The sequence below is a fragment of the Lynx rufus genome, unplaced genomic scaffold (genome assembly GCF_022079265.1).
Source record: "Lynx rufus isolate CCGP_SWC_20201006 ecotype Redwood Valley unplaced genomic scaffold, mLynRuf1.p SCAF_1, whole genome shotgun sequence".
Lineage (NCBI taxonomy): Eukaryota > Metazoa > Chordata > Mammalia > Carnivora > Felidae > Lynx > Lynx rufus.
In genome coordinates, this window is record NW_025814823.1 from 109,718,048 (window position 1) to 109,739,235 (window position 21,188).

The 21,188-nt window shown below is 43.7% G+C and overlaps 4 protein-coding genes across 5 annotated transcripts in view; 2 read left to right on the forward strand and 2 right to left on the reverse strand.

The window, feature by feature from the left end:
• Nucleotides 1-383: 383 nt before the first annotated feature.
• On the reverse strand, nt 384-3,671 carry GDF9 (growth differentiation factor 9). Its single transcript, XM_047096231.1, has 2 exons — nt 3,278-3,671; nt 384-1,624 (listed from the first exon to the last, which is right to left on the reverse strand). The coding sequence occupies exons 1-2, from the start codon at nt 3,669-3,671 to the stop codon at nt 660-662; spliced, it is 1,359 nt and encodes a 452-aa protein (XP_046952187.1). The 3' UTR covers nt 384-659.
• A 2,301-nt stretch (nt 3,672-5,972) lies between these two features.
• On the forward strand, nt 5,973-7,234 carry LOC124524210 (cytochrome b-c1 complex subunit 8). Its single transcript, XM_047096340.1, has 3 exons — nt 5,973-6,054; nt 6,201-6,368; nt 7,036-7,234. The coding sequence occupies exons 2-3, from the start codon at nt 6,215-6,217 to the stop codon at nt 7,128-7,130; spliced, it is 249 nt and encodes an 82-aa protein (XP_046952296.1). The 5' UTR covers nt 5,973-6,054; nt 6,201-6,214; the 3' UTR covers nt 7,131-7,234.
• A 4,073-nt stretch (nt 7,235-11,307) lies between these two features.
• On the forward strand, nt 11,308-13,826 carry LEAP2 (liver enriched antimicrobial peptide 2). Its single transcript, XM_047084550.1, has 3 exons — nt 11,308-12,527; nt 12,747-12,886; nt 13,178-13,826. The coding sequence occupies exons 1-3, from the start codon at nt 12,471-12,473 to the stop codon at nt 13,212-13,214; spliced, it is 234 nt and encodes a 77-aa protein (XP_046940506.1). The 5' UTR covers nt 11,308-12,470; the 3' UTR covers nt 13,215-13,826.
• A 253-nt stretch (nt 13,827-14,079) lies between these two features.
• AFF4 (ALF transcription elongation factor 4) overlaps nt 14,080-21,188 on the reverse strand; it is a 99,257-nt gene continuing 92,148 nt past the window's right edge. For both annotated transcript variants that reach the window (XM_047084523.1, XM_047084532.1), the window contains exon 21: nt 14,080-19,875. In XM_047084523.1, coding sequence (XP_046940479.1) covers nt 19,748-19,875 — 128 coding nt within the window. In that variant the 3' untranslated portion in view covers nt 14,080-19,747. The remainder of the gene's footprint in view (nt 19,876-21,188) is intronic.

Below are 21,188 nucleotides of genomic sequence, written 5' to 3' on the forward strand. Positions count from 1 at the left end.
TTTTAAATATTTAAGGGAACAAATAGTTAAAAATCTTTACATTTTCTCATAAAAATCTGCAAGGCAATTTCCTTTCAACAAATTGGACAAATGTTATCTTGTTTGAGGTGAACCACCCTATTTATATGCCTAATGAGCTGAATTACATATTGCGCATCCATCACACTGATCCAACAGTCATGGGTTACATGCTTACTCTCTAGTCCCAGTAAGATAAGCTAACCTCTTACTCTGTAAAAGATAAAAAGTTAAGATTAGCTTGTAGATACACTTCTCCCTCCCCAAGAGCCATTTAAAATCAATCCTTAAAAAAAAAAAAAGCACACACAGAAAATTATGCCACTGAGAGGGGTTTATTCTTCCATTAACTACAACTACTGCACTCTGATACCAATGTCAAGAAAAAAAAATCATTCATGGGAAAGAAATTTAGGGCCCTCCAAAATAATTACAGTTCATTTACACCCGGAAATTAAACAGGAAGATGTTACCACTTTCCACGGATAGATGCCACAGAATGTGCTCATCTACACAGGCTCCCCCTTATACAAGACATACTCCATTGAGATTTGACACGTGGAACTTTCTCCTGAAGGCACAGAGGTGCACGGCATTTCTTTGCCAAAGAGGCTCCAGGTTTTAGTTTAGAGAACCCAGTATCAACGACAGGTGCACTTAGTGGCTATCATATCTTCATATTCTTTGTAAGCGATTGAGCCATCTGGCTCAATGGTCAGAACACTGAGAGGACTGTATTTGGCAGGCACACAGGAGGGTCTTGGCACTGAGGAGTCGAGCTTCTCATGGATGATATTCTGCACCATGGTGTGAACTGGCGAGCCATACCGATGTCCAAGTGCCCTTGGACAGTCCCCTTTACAGTATCGAGGGTTGTATCTGTGCGGGGCCACGATCCAGCTGTCCCACTTCAGCTGACTAAAACTAAGTCTAAAGTCATGGAGCTCACACTCGTTTTGGGGAAAAAGAAACTGTTTGAAGTATTCGCTCAGATTGAAAGAAGCTGCAACCAGAGGCTTCTGAGGTTCCAAGCCGATAGTCTCCTGACCTCTCCGATGACGGGAAGGTCGTACAGCCTCAGCTGACTCTTCTCCCTGGGGACAGGCAGACAGCCCTCTCTTCTGGCCAGCACCTTGGGAAGGCCTCCTTTTATAGTGAAGGGAATACCACCTGTGATGAGCCTGGGCACTCGTGTCGTTCAGATATAAAAGCAGTGAGGGGGGCACCAGAAGAGTCACGTTAAAGGGACTGTAACGTGCTGAAGGGGGCTGCAGCTGGGCTTTCACACAGGTCAAATTTACAGACATGTGAATGTTTCTTTGGTTGGAGGCCACTAGAGGCTGAAGAGGAGCCGTCACATCCACCTCAATCCATCTGTATTTCTTTCTAAATTCAAACTGGGAGTCAAAGGTCAATGAGGATGGAGTTCTATGGAGGTTCCCGCGAGAAGACTCGGGCTCATTCATCACCAGGTTGCACACACATTTCACAGCAGAAGAAAAAGAAATGGGGTTGCTGAAAGTAAATAGCAAGACTGACTTGATGAAGTGTTCAACGGCAGTAACACGATCCAGGTGAAATAGCAGGTCCACGGATGGTACGGTTCCTGAGAAGAAAAACAACCCACGAATTGTGCTTGAATACAAAAACGAAATAGCAAGTCAAATCACAGCATTAATACTTGATCATAGTGCTTTCTCCCTTCTCTTCCTCTCTTCATCCAGCCTCAACAAGTGAGGGAGGGGGGGTTACAGAGAAAATGCGGGTGAGAGCTTTCTTCCATAACTAACTGCCAGCAACTACAAGCAGGTATTTTATCACTACAAAATCACAACAGCTTTGGTGGTGAATAAAAACAACTATCGTTCCGTTTCACAACCTCAATCATTTGCTCCAAACATACAGAAGCTAATAAATATTTTTCTCTTGGCAAGTGCCTGGAGAGAAAGCGGTCATAAAAACACCAAGCTTCCTAAGGGATACAGGAGTACTGATGCATAGGGGCACTTGTACCCTAATGTTTATAGCAGCACTCTCAACAATAGCCAAATTATGGAAAGAGCCTAAATGTCCATCAAATGATGGATAAAAAAATTGTGGTTTATATACACAATGGAGTACTACGTGGCAATAAGAACGAAATATGGCCATTTGTAGCAACGTGGATGGAACTGGAGAGTGTGATGCTAAGTGAAATAAGCCATACAGAGAAAGACAGATACCATACGGTTTCACTCTTATGTGGATCCTGAGAAACTTAACAGAAACCCATGAGGGAGGGGAAGGAAAAAAAAAAGATTAGAGTGGAACAGAGCCAAAGCATAAGAGACTCTTAAAAATGGAGAAACAAACTGAGGGTTGATGGGGGGTGGGAGGGAGGGGAGGGTGGGTGATGGGTATTGAGGAGGGCACCTTTTGGGATGAGCACTGGGTATTGTATGGAAACCAATTTGACAATAAACTTCATATATTGAAAAAAAACAAAAACAAAAAAAACCCCACCAAGCTTGCTAAGAAGACTTTCTAAGCCCAATGAACAGGATCAATGAAGAAAACTTAATCATGTAATTCGAACACTTGAGATTGATAATCGAGGCTCTAAAAGCACTATAAAAAACCATCAAGGAAGAAGAAAAGATTTTAAACAGCCCCACCTGACTTGTTGGGTCAGCACAGTTTTGGTCATGAGGTAGTGAATTTAGGTTTTTGTTTTTTGATTTTTTTTTTTAAAGCACTTCTTTTTCACACACAATACCAAGGTGCTGAGTCAGACTGTTGACTAACACTTCGTTGTGAGGACCTACTGTTCCTAATGGAGACTCCAGCTTTCCTCTCACAGACAGCAACAAACAAGGGGAAAACATCCCAATTAATGCAGTAAATAGCTAGGGGATATTTTAGACACATTTCCAGGTTAGCAGTGGTAAAAGGGGAAGAACAAAGAGAGGTCAAGACACCGGGTTTCCAGTCTTGACTTTGTGACCTTGGACAAGATGCTGAGTTCCAACAAAACACTCCTCAGTCTTTAGAGCTATTAAGTCCCCTCTAACTCTACCCTATCTATCCTAGGAGACTTGCCACCCCTTAATCCATGAAGATGTTAAAACCATAAGATCAAGTACCACATTTGATTTCGGTTGTTGAATATTATGCAAAGTAAACTGCAATTCAAAGAACAAACCCAATCTGTTTCTTTAACCGAAACGCAAACTAATTTATCATCTTTCCACCACCCATTCACCAATCCACTCCTACACACCTGTCACCTGGTCCCCAGGAGCCTGCTTGTGCTGGGCATAAGATGTGAAGAGCCGAACAGTGTTGTAGAGAGGACTTCTGCTGGATTTAGGGATCCCCTCCTTGGTAGCAAAGGACTTATAGAGTCTCTTCATGTAACGCAAAGCTCTGGAGTCTGGCTGCAGCCTAGGGGCGTCACCTTGCCCATTATACAGAACCTTGAAGAGAGGAGGAAGGAAGCCCAATCTGTCTTTTTCATCTAGAGGCTGCACCAAGGACCAAGGTTCAGCCTTAGCTTCCCATTCAGCACCCGCTGCAATCTGAACTTCTGTAGAAGCCCGAGAACAAAGACTAATAGGAAAACACAGCCAGGAAAAGCAGAAAAACCAAAGGAAAAAGTCGCTGAGAAGCGCCATGGCCTGGAAGAACTAGCAAGGAATACATTTCCCCATACCAGTCTTCTTCCTAAAAGCCAGGAAGAACTTAGGTTGGTCTCTTAAATAAATTTTAGGTGTGTGGGTGGGCTAGGGTCAATTCTGTAATCAGACCTCAAGGATGGGTACCTGAAGATAATTCTTATCAGCTGTGAATCAAACATCTGATAACATCCTATCTATCCAATTTGTGCTCATTAGATACTGATGTATCTGGTGATTTAGCTTTCCTCTCCTTTTTGTTCTGGCATTCATTTAAAACCTCTTAAGTTAGCATTGCATAGGTGGACTACCTATGCAAGCTGAAAGACCAACAGAAATTGAGAAATGACCTTAAAACTCCCCCTTAAAAATTTTTAACTTTTTTTTAATGTTTATTTTTGAGAGGGGGGGAGCGGGGGAGGGGCAGAGAGTGACGGAGACAGAGCAGGCTCTGCCTTGAGAGCGTGGAGCAGCAGGGCCTAAACCCACGAACCTTGAGATCGTGAACTGAGTGGAAATCCCACGCTTAACCGGCTGAACCACACAGGCGCCCCCAAACCATCCCTTTTTTGAGATTACGATTCTTAAAATGTTCCCTAGGTGCTTGCTGAAACTTCCAAAGCACGGAAAAAAGCTAATTATTCATGATGATACGAAAACCTGTTGGTATTCAATTTATGGTATTGGGTTCACTCTTGCTCTTCCTTCACTCTCATCACCTCTCTGGCTCCCAGGTGCTTAGAATAATTACTTACTGCATGTGGATTTGGAGAGAAAAAAAGTCACAATTGGCATGGAAATCCCAGAGAACAGAGAACTATTGGATGGCCCAATTCTCTTAGGGAACTTCGTATAGAATATGTACTTGGAATGCTGCAATATGCTTTAAAATGGACATCACCTTTAACCTTGACTCATTTAAAAAAATTTTTATGCTAATTTTTGAGACAGAGCATGAGCAGGGGAGGGGCAGAGAGAGACAGAGACACAGAATCCAAAGCGGGCTCCAGGCTCTGAGCTGTCAGCACAGAGCCCATTGTGGGGCTCCAACTCACGAAGAACAATCGTGAGATCATGACCTGAGCTGAAGTCAGCCACTTAACCGACTGAGCCACCCAGGCGCCCCAGACCTTGACTAATTTTAGAATATAATACCTTGATTCTTTACTTTCAACTACATATTCATCTGTACCTATGTAGGTTGAAAGGTTTAGAGATGTTTGCAGGTTGTTTTTTGTTACTCAGATGCTGGTAGAATTTGAGAGGTGTTTTTGTTCTTGTTATGTAAGTACCTATGTTCTTGCCTTGGAGCTGAGACTAGGTGAGAAATGATGTTTTAAAGAAATGGGACGAAGGTGCACCACAAGAGGCTGAAACGGATGCATATCCAGCGCCACCCATGAGATCACACTGGAAGGAAATCAACCCACACTCCTGGTACAGATAGAGAACCAGTCTGTGCAGCACCTAGGTTGATGAAACTGTTTCAAATTTTATGTTTCTAAATTTTAAGTTCATTGCCTATGCCAAGCCTTCCCGGCCCATGACTGGTAAGCAGGGTCGCATAAAACACACCTAAACTTTGAATGACAGCTTACTCCTACTACACACACGGCTGGCAATTCCATGAACTAAACATGTACAAGACGCCCTGCATCCCGCCTTAGAAAGCGCTTCCAGAGAGAAGCTGGCGGCTGCGGGGGTGACCTCTGTCCTCCTACCGCCATCAACAGCCGGTTATCAACGGCTTGCCCACTTCTTGAAGACTCCTGGGGCGCGACCTGAGGAAACGTGTTTATTCTACCCAGGGAAAGTCTACGCCCCGCCAGTGCATTCTATAACCGCGGCAGCCGAGAAAAGCCCCGGATGCAAGCTCCTGGTACTGATTCTGATTCTCGTCACCGATGGTCTGAAAAGAACCGAACCCCTTTAGCGGCCGGACCAGAGCGCACACAGTCACGTAGGGAGGCCCCACGGCGGGCGTCAGGGCGCCCTCCACAGGCGCAGGACCCATAGGTCCTCGGCGGGAGCGCCTTTGACGCCGGCTGGCCCCTTTCTCTCCACCTCAGTTCCCCTCGGCCCCGGCCGTCGCACGGAGAGGCAAGGGGCTGAGATTGTCAGCGGGTAGTCCACGGACCCCAAAGGCCGCCGCGGAGTCCGCAGCCGGCGCTTGGCCCCGCCAATCCACGGGGCCACCCGACCCGGCCACTCTTCTCCAGAAGGGGGAGCAACGGTGCCTCCCCCTGGAGACGGCAGGAAAATGGTATTCCCCGGAAGTGACTTCAGGGTCTCCCGGAGCTGCTTCCACTTAGCGGAAGTGACGGAAGGAGGCTGGTGGTTCCCGAGGCTGTGGAGGGCGAGGTGACCCCCGCGCGGGAGTGAGGTCCGGTCGTGCGGTCGTGGTGGCCCCTGGGAGGGTGGAGGCGGCGCCTGGGCCGGGAAGGATGGGGGGCGCCGGGGAGGACCTCTTGGGTGGAACCAGCGCGTCCGGAGACTGAGGCAAGCGCCTGTCGACCCTCGGTGTTGCAGGTGCCGTCACGACCATGGGCCGCGAGTTTGGGCATCTGACGCGGATGCGGCATGTGATCACCTACAGCTTGTCACCCTTCGAGCAGCGCGCCTTCCCGCACTACTTCAGCAAGGGCATCCCCAACGTGCTGCGCCGCACGCGGGCGTGCATCCTTCGCGTCCTGCCGCGTGAGTGCCTTGGCCGGGTAGGGGGGCTGGACTTCCATCACACCCCAACAGCGGGTCCCTTCCTTGAGCACTGTCGGTAGGGCAGGCACTCCGCAACTTGGGATACGCCCGGTTTCTCACTGAGTGTTCCTGAAAGCCCTCGTGCTAGTATATCGTCCTGCTTATCTTAACCGATGAGTAAACTGAGTCACAGACGACTTAAACGACCCGTGCAAGGTCACCTGTGTGATTTCAGCTCCTCCCTCTGAGGTCATCTTTACCCACTAAGTAGCGAGGAACTGTTTGTGTCCGCATCAGGTAGTGATGAAAATTAGCACAACATTGTGAATTTGCTAAAAACCACAGAAGTGTTCACTTACGTGTTTCTGTTACGTGCATCGTTATGTGCATAGTTTCTGTGAATTATCTTCATTATCTCAAAATATTTAAAATGTGCAACAGGAAAGAGATAGGGGAGGTCTGATGACAAATTTTCCTGGGCTGGCCCTTTATTTTGGTCGCCTGTAAAATGAGTGTGTGATATAACCTTCCTTCATCATCTGGTTTAAAAGTGGCTTCTTGGAAACTAGAGACAGGAGGGCAGAACCTGCAGTGAGTCAGAAAAGAAGACTGAGACCCCAGTGTCTTATATGGGTGCACTGCTTACTCTCGCTTTTGATTTTTAAAGCGTTTGTAGGGTTTTATCTTGTCTATACCTGGGGGACCCAGGAGTTTGAGAAATCCAAGAGGAAGAATCCGGCTGCTTATGAAAATGACAAATGAGCCACTCATCTGGATAATGGTTCCCTTCGTCTGAAAGCCCTTCTCTGGGAGAGGAGTCGACACTGTACTGTCTTGAAGACATAATAAACTTCTTATGGACTGCACCGTTGTCATTTTCCATTTCTGTGAGCAAGTCCTGGATGTGACTGCTAATATTCAAGTTCGTGAACTCCCCTTCCTGGCATGAGTCCTAAACAGTTTCTCTAGTGAGTTTGGTGAAGGATCTGAGCTCAGTGCTTGTTCTGTAATCTACGAGAAAGTAGCTGCAGCTGTTCCTGAAGATCATTTGTGAACCGTGGGTTGCCAGGGGTCTGCTCCCGTAATAACAGTAAGATCTGGTCACTACTGTAATTACGGTGTGTCACATACTCAGCCCTTCACGTGCCTTTAAACCTCACACCTGCCTTTTTTTTTTTTAAATTGTCATTATTGCACACATTTTGCAGATGAGGACACATGCACAATGAGAGTAAGTAATTTGACTAAATGACACAACCAGTGATGGTAGATTCTGACACTAATGCTTCTAAAGCCATGCTAGACTGCCTTTCCTCCCAAGACAGGCCTTCCTTAGCCAGAGGGGAAGTCAGCTATAAAAGCAGGGGTGAGATCACCACTTGGCCCCTAGAGCTGGTGTCAGCAAATTGCCTGTTCTTGTACCAGGCTGCTAATGGTTTTAATCACATATGGCCCAGAAAGCTTAAAATACTCTCTGGCCTTTTATTGAAAAGTTTACTCTTGTTCTAGAGCCTTTGAATTCTCTTTTTAGTAGAAAGGCCCTTTTCCCTTCACCAGGAGATGGTAGAGGTAGGTATGGGTAGTTTACATGCTTCTGGTTCCCTGCTCCATTTCTAGAAACTTTCTCACTTCTTAGGACACTTCCTGCTGGTCCAGAGCAGCAACTTTCCCAGTGTAGTTCAGCTTCTGGCCCAGGCTGTATTTTTTCTCCTTCTTTTCTTTTTATTATTTTTAAAAAATGTTTATTTTAGAGCGAGACAGAGTGTGAGGGGGTAGGGAGAGAGAGAGGGGGAGACACCGAATCCAAAGCAGGCTCCAGCCTCTGAGCTGTCAGCACAGAGCCCAGTGTGGGGCTTGAAATCATATACTGTGAGATCATGACCTGAGCTAAAGTCGGATGTTTAACCTGCTGAGCCACTCAGTTGCCCCTCTTTTATTCTAACAATTATTCTTGCCTTTTAGGAACCAGAATTAAAATACTTAGAAACAAAAAACGCTAATAGAAATTGGATTGTGTGGCAGGATAAAGAACCTCTGAGTCTAGTGAACTGGGGCGCATACCCTTTAACCTGTGTTTCTTCACTGTATGATACAAGCAAGAAATCTGCATCCCTGAGCTTTGAACTTTTTGCCAGTAAGATAATGTGTTAATATAAAGCCATAGGGTTGTAATGGTGAGATGAGAGCTAAGCAGGCGTCTGGCAGGCTTAACAAAGGACAGCTATGTGATGAAAATTGCCTCACCAAACGTCCAGTTTTCCTGGGCTCTGTCCAAATTTGTTCCTGGGACTTGCTGTGTATTTGGGTCCTAGACTATTGACAATCTGATGCAGCTGTGGACCTGAAGGTGTCAATGTACCCCTCCTTCACTTTATTTAGTTTCACCAGGGGAGGGCCACTGCCTTGATGGGCCAGTAACCTGTCCTCTTCCCTCTGACTAGCCTCAAACTTCCTTGGGGAGATGGCTACCCTCTCCCATCTTTTTGGCTCCATTTTACCCCAAGATGTTATTTCTTCTTGGTTCCTTGACTCCTTTAAAGATAACAGCTTAAAAGTAAACTTAACCCTTTTTCAGCACAGACCAGGCCCTGAGTCTGGGTCTGAATCCTTTTTATCCCAGGAATGCTCTGAGAAGACCCTGCTACAATCTTTTACTGAAGTTCTGCTTTGAATAAAATTATTAAAGGCTGCCAGAAGGCTGTCTCTCACCAAAGGGCTTCTTCCTTCTCTAAGCTGGGGGGGCATGGAACCCTGTGTAGCAGGGTGATGGGGACGGTGGGTTAAAGGGGTGTGTGTGGGGATGTGTTGAGTTATCATAGCTCAGTGCTACTGTACTGGGACCTGGGATTATTTTGGAGACCATTCTATCTGCAGAGAACTGTAAAGAAAAGAACTTTTAAAGTCTCTTAAGGAAGAAGGGGACCACTGCCGTGGGCCTTAATGCCTATAACCCACCCACTTGGAGCCTCCAGCCCTGGCTGTGGCTCAGTCCTCTGCTTCCAGGGCACAACCACTTAACTCATCTAGCCCTTCTTTTCCTCAGCACTGCCCCGCCCCCACAAGGGCTCTTATCTCTGGGCTGTAGAATGCAGCGAAGTGAACTCCGCTTTGCCAACAAAGTCCTCGAGATGCAGGCCTACCTAGTGCAGGGCCAGAAGTCTGTGCCAGTTCCAGCCAGCAAAAAAGCAAATACACTTTGACCCTTTGTTGAAGTTTTACCTGGAAAAGTTTTTCCATTTCAGAGTCTTTCATTTTTTATTAGACATGTCCTGCTCAGGGACAGCAAAAAAGTCTCCAGTTACGGCCAAGCCCTAAGGGTCTCCTCTCCATCTGGAATGTGTTTCAAACTGCTCATGTAGCTACACCCTCTTTCTCTCATTTCATCCCCGGCACTTACCTCAGCAGCAGAAAATCCCTGGGAGTTGTAATCAGAGTTACCGAGCTATAAGCTATCCAACATGCTTCTCATTTTCTTCTTGTAAATTAATCATTTGAACCCCCCCAAATGTCAGTGGCTGAGAGGTCTCAGATCTCCTCCCATCTCACTGAGAGAACAAGAGACTGAAGCTCAAAGGGAAAGGACTGACCACTGGTCAGTTAACCCAGACCCCAGGCTCCTGCCTCCCAGCCAAGCATTGTTTTCTCTTTATGGCTGAGATTGTTAAAGGCTGCTTAGACCTTTCTGCTGGAGGAAGATGTAGTTGTATGCTTATTCATTCAGCAAATACTTGACTGTACAGAGCCCATTGATTATTTTTATTTATTTCAGGAATAGGCATTCACAGCTATTCAAGGGCTATGGGATGGTTGTGGACAATGGCTGTCACTTCAGCTTCATGCTGTCCAGATGCCACTTTCCTTTTCAAACTTTGATTTTTGCTCCATGTTTAACTTAAACAACTACAGAGGTAATGTAGGCACATTTTGGAATACTTTTCCTAACCGGGAAAAGTTCCATGGGCAGTGAACTGATGGGACTTTCCTCTTGGGAGGGGAGGTGGCAAACAAGATTGAGGCTTGAATCCCAAAGGCTTCTGCAGTGGTGTCACACTCATTATGATACATAAGACTTTATCCCCCTGTACACAATGGACCCTCAGGCTTTTTCCTTGCCTGGGGAATTGGCTAGTTTGATTTTGCTTGGAGTAGAGGAAGGCAGAAATGAAAGATGAGGAGAAACCATGTTTGGAACTAGCAGTTTCCAAATCCCATTTGGCAGATCATGCTCTTTAAGGGGAGGCTGGCACGGAGGCCACAGACCTGTCTCTAGGACATCACGTTGTCAGTCTTTTGCTTATCTAATCAGATTTGTGTTCTTACCCAATGTTCACTAGGTCATCACATAGCTTCTTCCCCACTCCACAGAGGTTCCTGGTTAAGCCCCTACCTGGGCTGATTCAACATCCAAGCTCAGGCCTAAGGGGAAGGAGCAACCAGCTAGTCTGTTTCTTCAAGTTCCTAAAGTGCAAGTAGTGGTGTCTCCCTCGGGGCCTGGCTGCACGGTCATCAGTGGACTGGGACCAGGACCGTCAGATCTGTGGCCACACCCCACTCCCCTAGCTCCAGTTCTGAGGTCCATCTTCCCACCCTCTGCTCCCTCAATAAGACGATTGGCATCTATGCTGTCCTATCTTCTGCTGTTCTGCCTCTCCTCCACTTTACCTTGCAGAACAGGCAACCTCAAACCAAATACCCATCCTGATGATAAGGGCCTTGGAAAGAGGTATCAGCCAAGCTTTTTTTTTTTTTTTAATATTTATTTTTGAGAGAGACAGAGACAGTGTGTGAGCAGGGGACGGACAAAGAAGTGGGGAGACAGAATCCGAAGCAGGCTCCAGGCTCTGAGCGGTCGGCACACAGCCCAATGCAGGGCTCAAACTCACGACCTGTGCGATCATGACCTGAGCTGAAGTCGGTTGCCCAACCGACTAAGCCACCCAGGGACCCTGTATCAGCCAAGTTTTTAGGGAGACACCAAGGAATCTTGTTACATCTGTCTTGGCTTAACCTTCCAGGTCATAGGAGGGATCTGAAGTCCTATCAATCTTACTCATAAGTTACAGCTCTTTCCCCCACATTTATCAAAATGCCCATGTCATTTGAGGAGTACCCATAACACCTCATGACTTAGGTACACGCACTTTCTTGTTCTAGCAATCTGCAGCTGTTCCTACGGAAGCTGATGGACGTTTTGTGCTTTGGCAGTATCTCAGCCCTAGGCCTGCTCCCCTGAGGCTGCTAGAAGGCTATGCTCTGCAGATGATCCCAGTCACCTACTGGGCAGAAAGCCTGTAATTCCAGGATTGCTGTCATACGTCACCACCATCAATCAATCCCACTGATTTAGGACCCCTGCTAAGAACTCATATTTTTAAAAACAAAACCACCTATACTCATTCATTCTATTCACCCATAGTTCAAGTAAGTCCCACATCAGTCTTGATTGCCCTTCCCCTGGGAAAAGGCAGGTAGGCCAGACTTTGAACTTGCCACAGCTGGGTCCATTCTTCTAGTGGGATGATCCGGAGCAGATAACTGGATAAGAGTCCATCTGTACAAAAGGGGGATCTGGGGCCACTGTTAGATCACATGTGCTGAAGCAACTTCCCAAAGAAGGGAGCTAAGGGCCTTATCCAATTGCCTGCAACATGATAGACTGGTGCTTCTTTCCTAGACAAGTCTGAAAAGGGGTCAACACTATTTCTGAAGACCTCACTATTAGAATTTTATTTTGATTACGGTGACCTCACTGAGCTATTTTGGAATCAAAATGTGGCTAGGTGCCTGGTTTCCCTCAGTGGCTTCACGTGGCTTTCAAAGGGAAGGAGAGGGTGGTGCTTTTGGTAAAATGGGTAATAGCGTCCAAGCCAGTAACATAATCACTCAAAGTCCAAATGAGGGATCAGTAAATACAACGTGCCTGAAAGGCAGGCCTTGAGCACATTCCTCTGGTAGACATTAACTTATTACATCGACCGTGGTTGCAAATATAAACTTTGCCCCCATCTCACCTGGCAACCATAAAAGTGGTGAATTTCAGTCTATAAAAGGAAGTGGGAACTGCCCCCGGATTTCAGGCTCCAACAGCCTCCCTCTGTCAAGATGTGGCATCTCAAACTCTTTGCGGTGCTCATGATCTGCTTGCTGCTGTTGGACCAGGTAAGAAGTGGGTGTACAGGGATTGTGGTGGTGTGGAGGGGTGGGTGTGGCGGGGGGGGGCGGGGGGATTGTAGGCCGAACTTGAGAACCAGACTCAGCCCTTGAGGAAAAGTCCCTCTGCTCTGAGTCTACAGCATCCTGGCGGTGAGCATTCTCCCAAGGTGTACAGAAAGGGGTCACCTGTTCCACGCCTGAGCTTTACTGGTCTTTGCCCTACAGGTAGATGGCTCCCCCATGCTGGAACCGAGTTCAACAAAGAGAAGGCCACGGAGAATGACTCCATTTTGGAGAGGGGTTTCCCTCAGGCCCATCGGATCCTCTTGCAGAGACGATTCTGAGTGTATCACGAGGCTGTGCAGGTAACTCCAAAAACTTGGGAGAAGGGCAGAGGACAGAAGAGCACACACGCAGATCTAAGAATAAAACTGGGAGAGGCGACTGCCTGGGCTGTAGCCGGGAGCTCCATGGAGAATCCCTCAGGACTTGAGAACCAAGAACAGCTCAACAAAGTTAGCATGAAAGGTGGTGCCTTTCCTTTCTGCAGTCTATCCTGAGGTTAGATAGAGCCAGGAGAGGAAGGAAACACAGAAGACACGTCTCTGGGCACTGCTAAACCTTTGTCTTAAAAACCACCTTTTCTTTTCCTTAAGAAAAAGACGCTGTTCCCTAAGTGTGGCCCAGGAATGACGTACACACCGGGGGAAAAGAGGACAGCATTCACCTACACAATGCTCCATTCTATGGAATATTGATGAACTGCATTTTGGCTGGAGACACTTAAGTGAAGCAGTTTTGTGTTTTTAATATTTAAAGACAGATATATGCTTTAAACTGGTCTCCGTTTCTTCTTAGAATGTTATGTAGATAAGCTTAACTAAACTTGTCAATTTAGAGTTTATTTTTCTATGTATACTATTAAACGTCTCAAACTGAAATTTTCAGTCTCAAATTCAAGTTTTTGAGGGGAAAAAGGATTCATTTTGTATGCTACAGAAAAACCCCAACATTGCCTAGTAACAGACTACTCAATCTGGAAAGGACAGTGAAAGTGAACATGTAAGAAATAAAGAACACAATGGCAGGCTGCAAGAGAAAAGTTTCGTAAGAGCCAGAGGATCAGCCTTGGCAAGTTCACAAGCTGTGGCCCTGGATCCCAGCCCTTCGCTCCAGGTCAGAACTCTTCAGCAAGGCCTCAGACATGGGCAGTGTCGGCACTTACTGCCCGACGATGGGACCAAGTCTGTCTATGACTGAAAAGGAGGCAGAACTGGAAGAAAAAAATCTAGTTTAATAAAACAATAAAACCCAAGCCCCCAAGAACAGCAGAATAGACTTTTCTGAGTTCTACTGGAGCAGGGTGAACTGTGATCTACGCAAAGGATGCATGGCCAGCAAGTTCAGAATTTCTGTCATCAGAAAAGGAGAGCCGGACTAGGGGACCAGACTCTTCAAGCAGAGAAGCAGTAGACACTAAGCTACAAAAGAGAAATTACATGAAAAGGCAGAGTAAGAGTTGAAGAAGTTTAAAGAGCACAGTGTTTATAAACTTTAATACAGAAAATCTATTTGATATTTATTAAACTTAGTTTCTCCAGCTATGGTTTGGCATTATACAAAGCATCTTAATGACACAGTAGAGTTAAAAAGATCTTTACAAATTGAAATGTGATACCCTTGTCTCCAAATATTTTAATTGCCATAAATTTGTTTAAAAATACACATTAAACGCATGTTTGACACTCTAAACTTTCTATAATCTCAATACCACAAAATACATATAATATACTATACAGATGTGGAAAAATCTAGTTAGTATATAATACTTTGCTCACCATTAACAGCTTTATTATGTGAAATGCACATACTTAGAAATCCTAGCTTTTGAGCCCCAAAGTACCTCTGAAATTTTAATGTATTGCAACAAATAAAAATCACAGTATATAATTGAAATTTTGGTTGAAAATGTCAGATGCTTAAATATTTTGGATAAAAGAAATGTAAAACAAAGATTTGGATCATGTACAAAACAAAGGCATCCTATCAGACACTAACAGTACCTTTCTGCAAAATCAACAAGGCTTTTTATCAGCGGCATTGCTTCCCCTCCAAAACCCTCCCCAAATATCAAACCGTTATTCACCAAATAATTTTAATGTCAAATAAGATAAAAGGATTCAATAAATATATAAGCATTTCCATCCTCCATATACAAAATTTCTTAAAACCATTCAAAACGGAGGCTAGATAGAAATTTTCATAACCGTGCTAACCAACCTACCTCACATCTGGTCCTCAAAAGTAGTGCCTTTTTAGGCACTGCCATCCGGGCCAGCTCTGTTGGTGAGCCCCGCCCCCCCCACCCAAACCCCAGTACTGTTGAACGCTCATGTCAGTGATTTGCCAGGTGTGTGCATAAAGTTTTAAAAGGGGGACACTTCTTGAACAGTAACAACAAACTCAACAGTATGGATAACCATGGCATTGATTTGAAAGGCAGCATTTCCAAACATATTTTCCAGAGAGGAACATAGCCAGTAGAAAATTCCAGTGGTTGAAAGCTGAAAAGAAACCCCACGTGGAAACAGTAACAGGTCAAAAACTGCATATTACTAGAATTTCTGGGTGGGAGCTTTTTTTCCATGCTCATTTAGGAAGCTTTTTTGTTTGCTTCTTTTTAAGAATGGCAATTTATGCTTAGCTGAGCAATGGTGGCAAGGAGAGGTCAATGCTGACATTCCGAAAGTCAACTTCATTATGTGATGATTACTTTAGGCTGCTATTTTAGGATGCTTAAAGATCTGTAAGACTCGGTTTAGACTTAACTCTAATGCCATATTCTGTAACCAGATTCCATCAAAAAGAAGAGATTTAGATATTCTTCCGTTGCTTTTCTAGAGCAGTGACTTTAATTAACCATATAGTTCAAGTGAACAGAATCAGCATCTGCTTTACGTACTACTACTAACTTCCTTCCTGTCACTTGCCAGCCTGGTTCTAGGGTCTCGATGTCTAAACTGAATTTCTCCGTTACGGAGTATGTCAAAGACAAGCTCACAAAAAACACTGGCCTCTTGTCACTACATATTCCAAATAATTTGACACTTATCTCTATTTATTTTACTGAATAGCAACCTTAGATGTGCAATGTTATTTATTATTGGAAAAAAAGTCTGCCTCTCCAACATGTAAATACATGAAAACTGAAATGAAATCTGTGTTCCACATAACTAGGGAATATGAGTTTAGGAGTCTACATGAACATGAAATGCTTTGCTTCTGGATTTACTTAGGTTTAAAAAAAATCATCACAATCTGCCTGAAACAGTCATTCCCATCAGATGTTCCTGGGACCCAGAGGCAAACTCCTATAATTCAAAATACATAATGAGGCCATTTTGTTCAATTAGCAACTGGAAAATTAAAATCCTTCCCACCCTGTAAGAGCCCTTATTATACTACAGAAGGGCTCAAATATATTCTCAAAGTTAATTTACTACAAATCATAGTAATTAAGCTTTAACAATCTAAAAGGAATACACATTGCACCCTTGAACATTAATATTCAAGGTGTCAACAAGAAAGTGTCTTAGATCAATTTAATAAATAATGTGGAAATAGTTGCACTAAGCTAAAGTACTAAACACACACATTTTTGACAAACTAATTTCATGTTTTCATACATACATACATATATATAAAGTGTGTATGTGTACATAATTTTAAAATCCAAAGTTGCATACCCTTACGCCTAGGAAGAGTGCACAGTGTACCTCTCCTCTACACAATCAGGCATCACTGACTGGAGCAACCACTGGCTGCTCTGAAACTCCAGAGTGCTGCGAGCCTCCAGAACCAGAACTTTCGTTCAGAACAGGTGCCTTTTGTAGGCTCTTGCTTCACAATGCAAGCTCACTCAGTGAATATAATTTCCCAAAGTTTCTGTCATTAAGTACAAAATGATGCTTGTCTGATCTAGCTGATTAAACCTTTCTTTAAGAAAAAGAAAAAAACAACAATTAAAAACAACAACAACAGTGAATCTAATAAAGCCACAAGTGAATGCAAAGCGCAGCCCAGATGCCTATGGATCCACCAGTGCGAGAGCTACCTGGAGCACAGGCATGTTGTGGGCACGTGCACACATTACTCTACACTGCTTTTACGTTGGAGAATTAAATTCGTGATGGTCAAGCTTCTCCACTCTTCAGCAACTATAGCTGAAGATTGATCTGAAGTACTCATTTCTTATAAAGTTAGTTCTTGGCTACTTGCCCAGGAAAAGGTGGCCCTGAGGCAAGAAATGGGCTGAATGCTCCCCAGCCAGACTGGCCCCGGGCTGGACTGTGGAAGCTTGAATCACCTGGAGGGGAGTGTTCCCCACAGCCCAGCCCAGGCTGGGCAAAACTACCATGTGACAACTTCATCCACTGTCCACTGGATGCCTGTGAAGAGTCCAATGGTGTAGGCTGCTGCCTCCTGGCATACAAGTGTGGTCTTAAAGAGCAGTCAATAGAGTTTTTTTAAATAGTTGCTACTTCTATAATTAACTATATATTAAGTACAAGTCTCAGACGAAGTAAGTTTTTAGCCACTTGTCAAATTCAGGTTTAAATGGTTACAGAACAGTGAAGACACCTATTGAGGAAGGAGGAACGGTGGCCTATAAAGGAGTCCAAAGTCTGTGCTGGAGCGGATGAAGACACAGACAACTTTGGAGGAGATGGACACAGAGGGAAGGGAGTGGTGTTTCCACAGACTATTACATTAAAAATTCAATTATTTAGGATACGATTTTGATCCACTGCCCATTACCACCTGGTGGGAAAAATCCCTCCACGATGAAAAGCTTGAAGAATTCATTCTCTAAGAATGAACAGTTTTACAGAGAGAGAATTAACTTAGAGCAGCACCAGAAAACATGCAGGAAACTATATTTTAACCAAGTATCAGTGTGACCCCAGAAACACTCCTGCTGCCTTTCAGGACACACAAGAGATTAGAACACACTGGAATTCAGAGGTACCCAGCTGGCTGCTGTTGCTGAAAAGTATAAACGCTCAGAGGACACTTAATCCCTTTCTAAGACATCACTGCAAATTAAGGAATCAGAGTAAGAGCAATCAGAGAAGGACAGGACATACAACCACTTGATTAACAGGGGTGAGTTTCTCAATAACTACCCTAGATCACTGAGAAGTCGTCCTCTTAAGGAAAACTGTTCCTAAAACATACTAAGATGAAGTCAGAAAGATTTCAGAGGCAACTTCTCTAAGGGAAAAAAGTTAAATTCAACCAAATTTCTAGATTCCAATCTTCAGCGACATGCAAAAACAACCCGAGGTACAAAACAGTTAAAACGCTCTATAAATTTGAACCACAGGACAATGAGGGTTCACTAGCTTCAGAAATGAGTGTAAAAAAGACTCAAACACAGAGGACTCACTGCACCACTGGGCTTGTGAGATTTTCTATCCCGTCTTTCCCACTTCAAACCTTAGCAATCATCTGTAAATAGCAGGGCAATCCTTTTTTCTGATTGGATGGATTCATTTTTGGAATGGGGAAAAGGATAAACTATTTTTTGAAGCAGCATTACCCAACAGGTTAGACTAAGTCATGTACCAAAGCATTAGCTTTTCTGAAATAATTAATCTTTATGTGACCCTAAAGGAAGATTAAAAAGTAAAGAGAATTTAACATTATTACTGCTGAAGACCAACCACATGGGTGATCTGGTCCTAGTGTAAAACTTCATCTGTAAACAATCCATAAAGGTTTCATTCAAAGGTAAGATTTAAGGCACACCAGACATGATAGGGGCACGAAAGGGGCATGACAGACGGTACGTTTCTCGCTTTTAACGCCTATATGCACCTTACAGGGAAGGTACTCTGATACACAACTCTTACAGAGCTGGCTTCTTAAGCTCTACCCCTGCTCCCCTCCCCTTCCCAAGAGAGCTAACATTGAACTAAATTAGATACTTTTCTAGTGTGAATTTTCTGATCCCATCGGAAACACAAATCATTGGTGAGGGGGCCCTCATAATACAAAGGCAGTCAATACAAGACAAGTCTAAAAGGAGAACGTCATCTCTACCTCAGGCATTATAAACTGTAAGTTGTACAGCAAAAGCACACACAGCAAAGCTCCAGCCCATTCCTGCATTAGTCACTGCATGCTCCCATGAGAGCATCACAATCTAGTGTGGCAAAAACATTTTACAAATAAGAATTCTGAAGAGAGATTTAACCCTTCAAACACCATCACCGAAAGAGATACAGGCAACATCCCCGGGAGCTGGATCATTGTTTGTCCCTCAGTAACTTAACTCTGTTTCAAAACCGTCAAGTTATTAGCAACAAAAAAGAACACATGGTTTTAGCAAAATCCATGAAGTTCAAGATTGTCCTTTTATGAAACCCTTCACACGACATCCGTCTCCTAGAAAGTTTACCTGCCCTCTTTTGTAATGCATTAAATGCAAGCTATAGTCACCTTGTGATTGCTATAGTGTTATTAACACACATTCACAGTTCCGGAAGTAATGCATACCGAATCAGACACATTTCATCTTCTCTCTGGAGAATGTCATCTTCTCATATTTAAATGATTTTCATGTGTAGAAGAATATCCTTAATACTAAGTATAAATTCTGCAAGAAAACTGTAGTTACGATTTAAAATAATATCAGGTAGTAGGTACAGAAAGAACACGTCCACGTTTTAGATGAACCAACTCTTACTCTTAGAAGAGCTACCACAAAAAGACATTAGGTAACAAAGCTCCCAAAAGTATATAAATAAAAACGCCTACATTAAACTTAGGCTAAATTTTCAACAGAGTAAATTCATAAGCAGAAATAATTAAGTTTTAAACTAGCCCCAATCTGGGAACTTAAAAAAAATTAAAATAAATAGGATTTCAATTGATTAGTTATGAATTGCAGCTGGAATTTCAATCTTATTACAGATCACCGAAACCGTCTTAGCAATGTGCTGCAGATTTAAAAACATTTAAATAATTTTCCATATTGGGAATATTAAAGGGGTCAACTGACATCATGGCTTTGGGTTATAAATAACAACAACACATGAACCAGGGAGGAAAAAACCATTCCTCATTCTTAGTGTCGACTAGGTGGCATGTTATGGCAGTTTTCCTTCGTGATGTGACACAGTGTTGTGGAGAAAATCAGAGGCAACGAGAATGTGTTCAGTTCAAGATATCAACTTGGCATCCTGGCGAAGCCAGTGCAGTCCCTGCCGGGTATATCGAACCAGGTCTGTCATGATGCTTGCATTAAAGATGAGAGGGCCCATCACTTTATCCAGTTCAGCAAAGAATTCTAGAAAACCAAAAAGAGTCATTAAATGATACACATGCTCTCCCCAATCACTGCTTTAAAAGTTTGGTCTAGACTGTAAAACAGTATTCATAGGAAGTCAAAAAAAAGATTCCCACCTGCATTAAAATGATGACCACGTTTTAGAACAAACCATCCATCCCATAGTCTCTGTCTTTCAAGCTACATTATTTTCTCTAAGTCATGAAACGTTTCCAACAGACTGTATGGTTAGGCATTAAGTGTTATACATAAAAGCAGAATTCCACTAATGGAAATTATCAATTGCTAGTATGCAGTATACACTACTAAAATGGGGACCTAGTGCTACGATGTACTCAAAACAGTCTCTGTTTACCGTTTTTGTGTAACAAGTAAGTGGTACAAAAAAGGACGATGTTCTGTGCATGTTTCCCCGTAAGAGCTCCTGTGAGGTTAGATATTTATGATAGCCTGTATCCAAACTTTCTGCTGCAATCATATACCATGCAACAGTGATAAACTAAATCCCATGTTTCAGACAGTATAGTTTAAAAATGTAAGGGATGGAAATGAAAGGATTCTTCCTATGTGAACAAATACAGGTTGATGTGGATGTGAGGTGGGTGCAGAGGAGGACGGAATGAAAGTGTCCTAACATCTGATCCCGATGCAATTTTGGGAGAAGACAGAGAAGGATGCAGGACTCAGATGGTAAAGAGTTTTTACATGTGCAGAGAAAATGGAGTCATTCTCATGATGAAGACTTGGCCCTACTCAACACAAGACACAATCAAACAGTGAGGAAAAAAGGGTCTTCTTTATAGAATGCCACCTAAAAAATGCAGAAGGAATATCAGAAGACAGATTCCTATTTCCTAATGGAATAATGGATATAGATAATAACCATCAATGGATGTTAAAACAGAAGTTAAAGTTTGAAGGGCGCCTGGGTGGCTCAGTCGGTTAAGCATCCAACTTCAGCTCAAGTCATGATCTCATGGTTCGTGAGTTTGAGCCCCGTGCTGGGCTCTGTGCTGAAAGCTGAGAGCCTGGAGCCTGCTTCGGTTTCTGTGTCTCCCTTTCTCTTTGCCCTTCCCCCACTCACACTCTGTCTCTCTCTCAAAAATGAACAAACATTAAAGCAAATTAAAAAAAAAAAAGTTAAAGTTTAATAGGGAATCTTACATCAAACTGAGGCTAAAACCACCTGAATTCAATCAATGGTCAAATCCTAATATCACTAAACAAGAGATAACCATTAATTACATGCCTCATAATATGCTGTAATATGCTATAATAGGAAATCAAGAGCACCACCTATGAAGTATTATCTA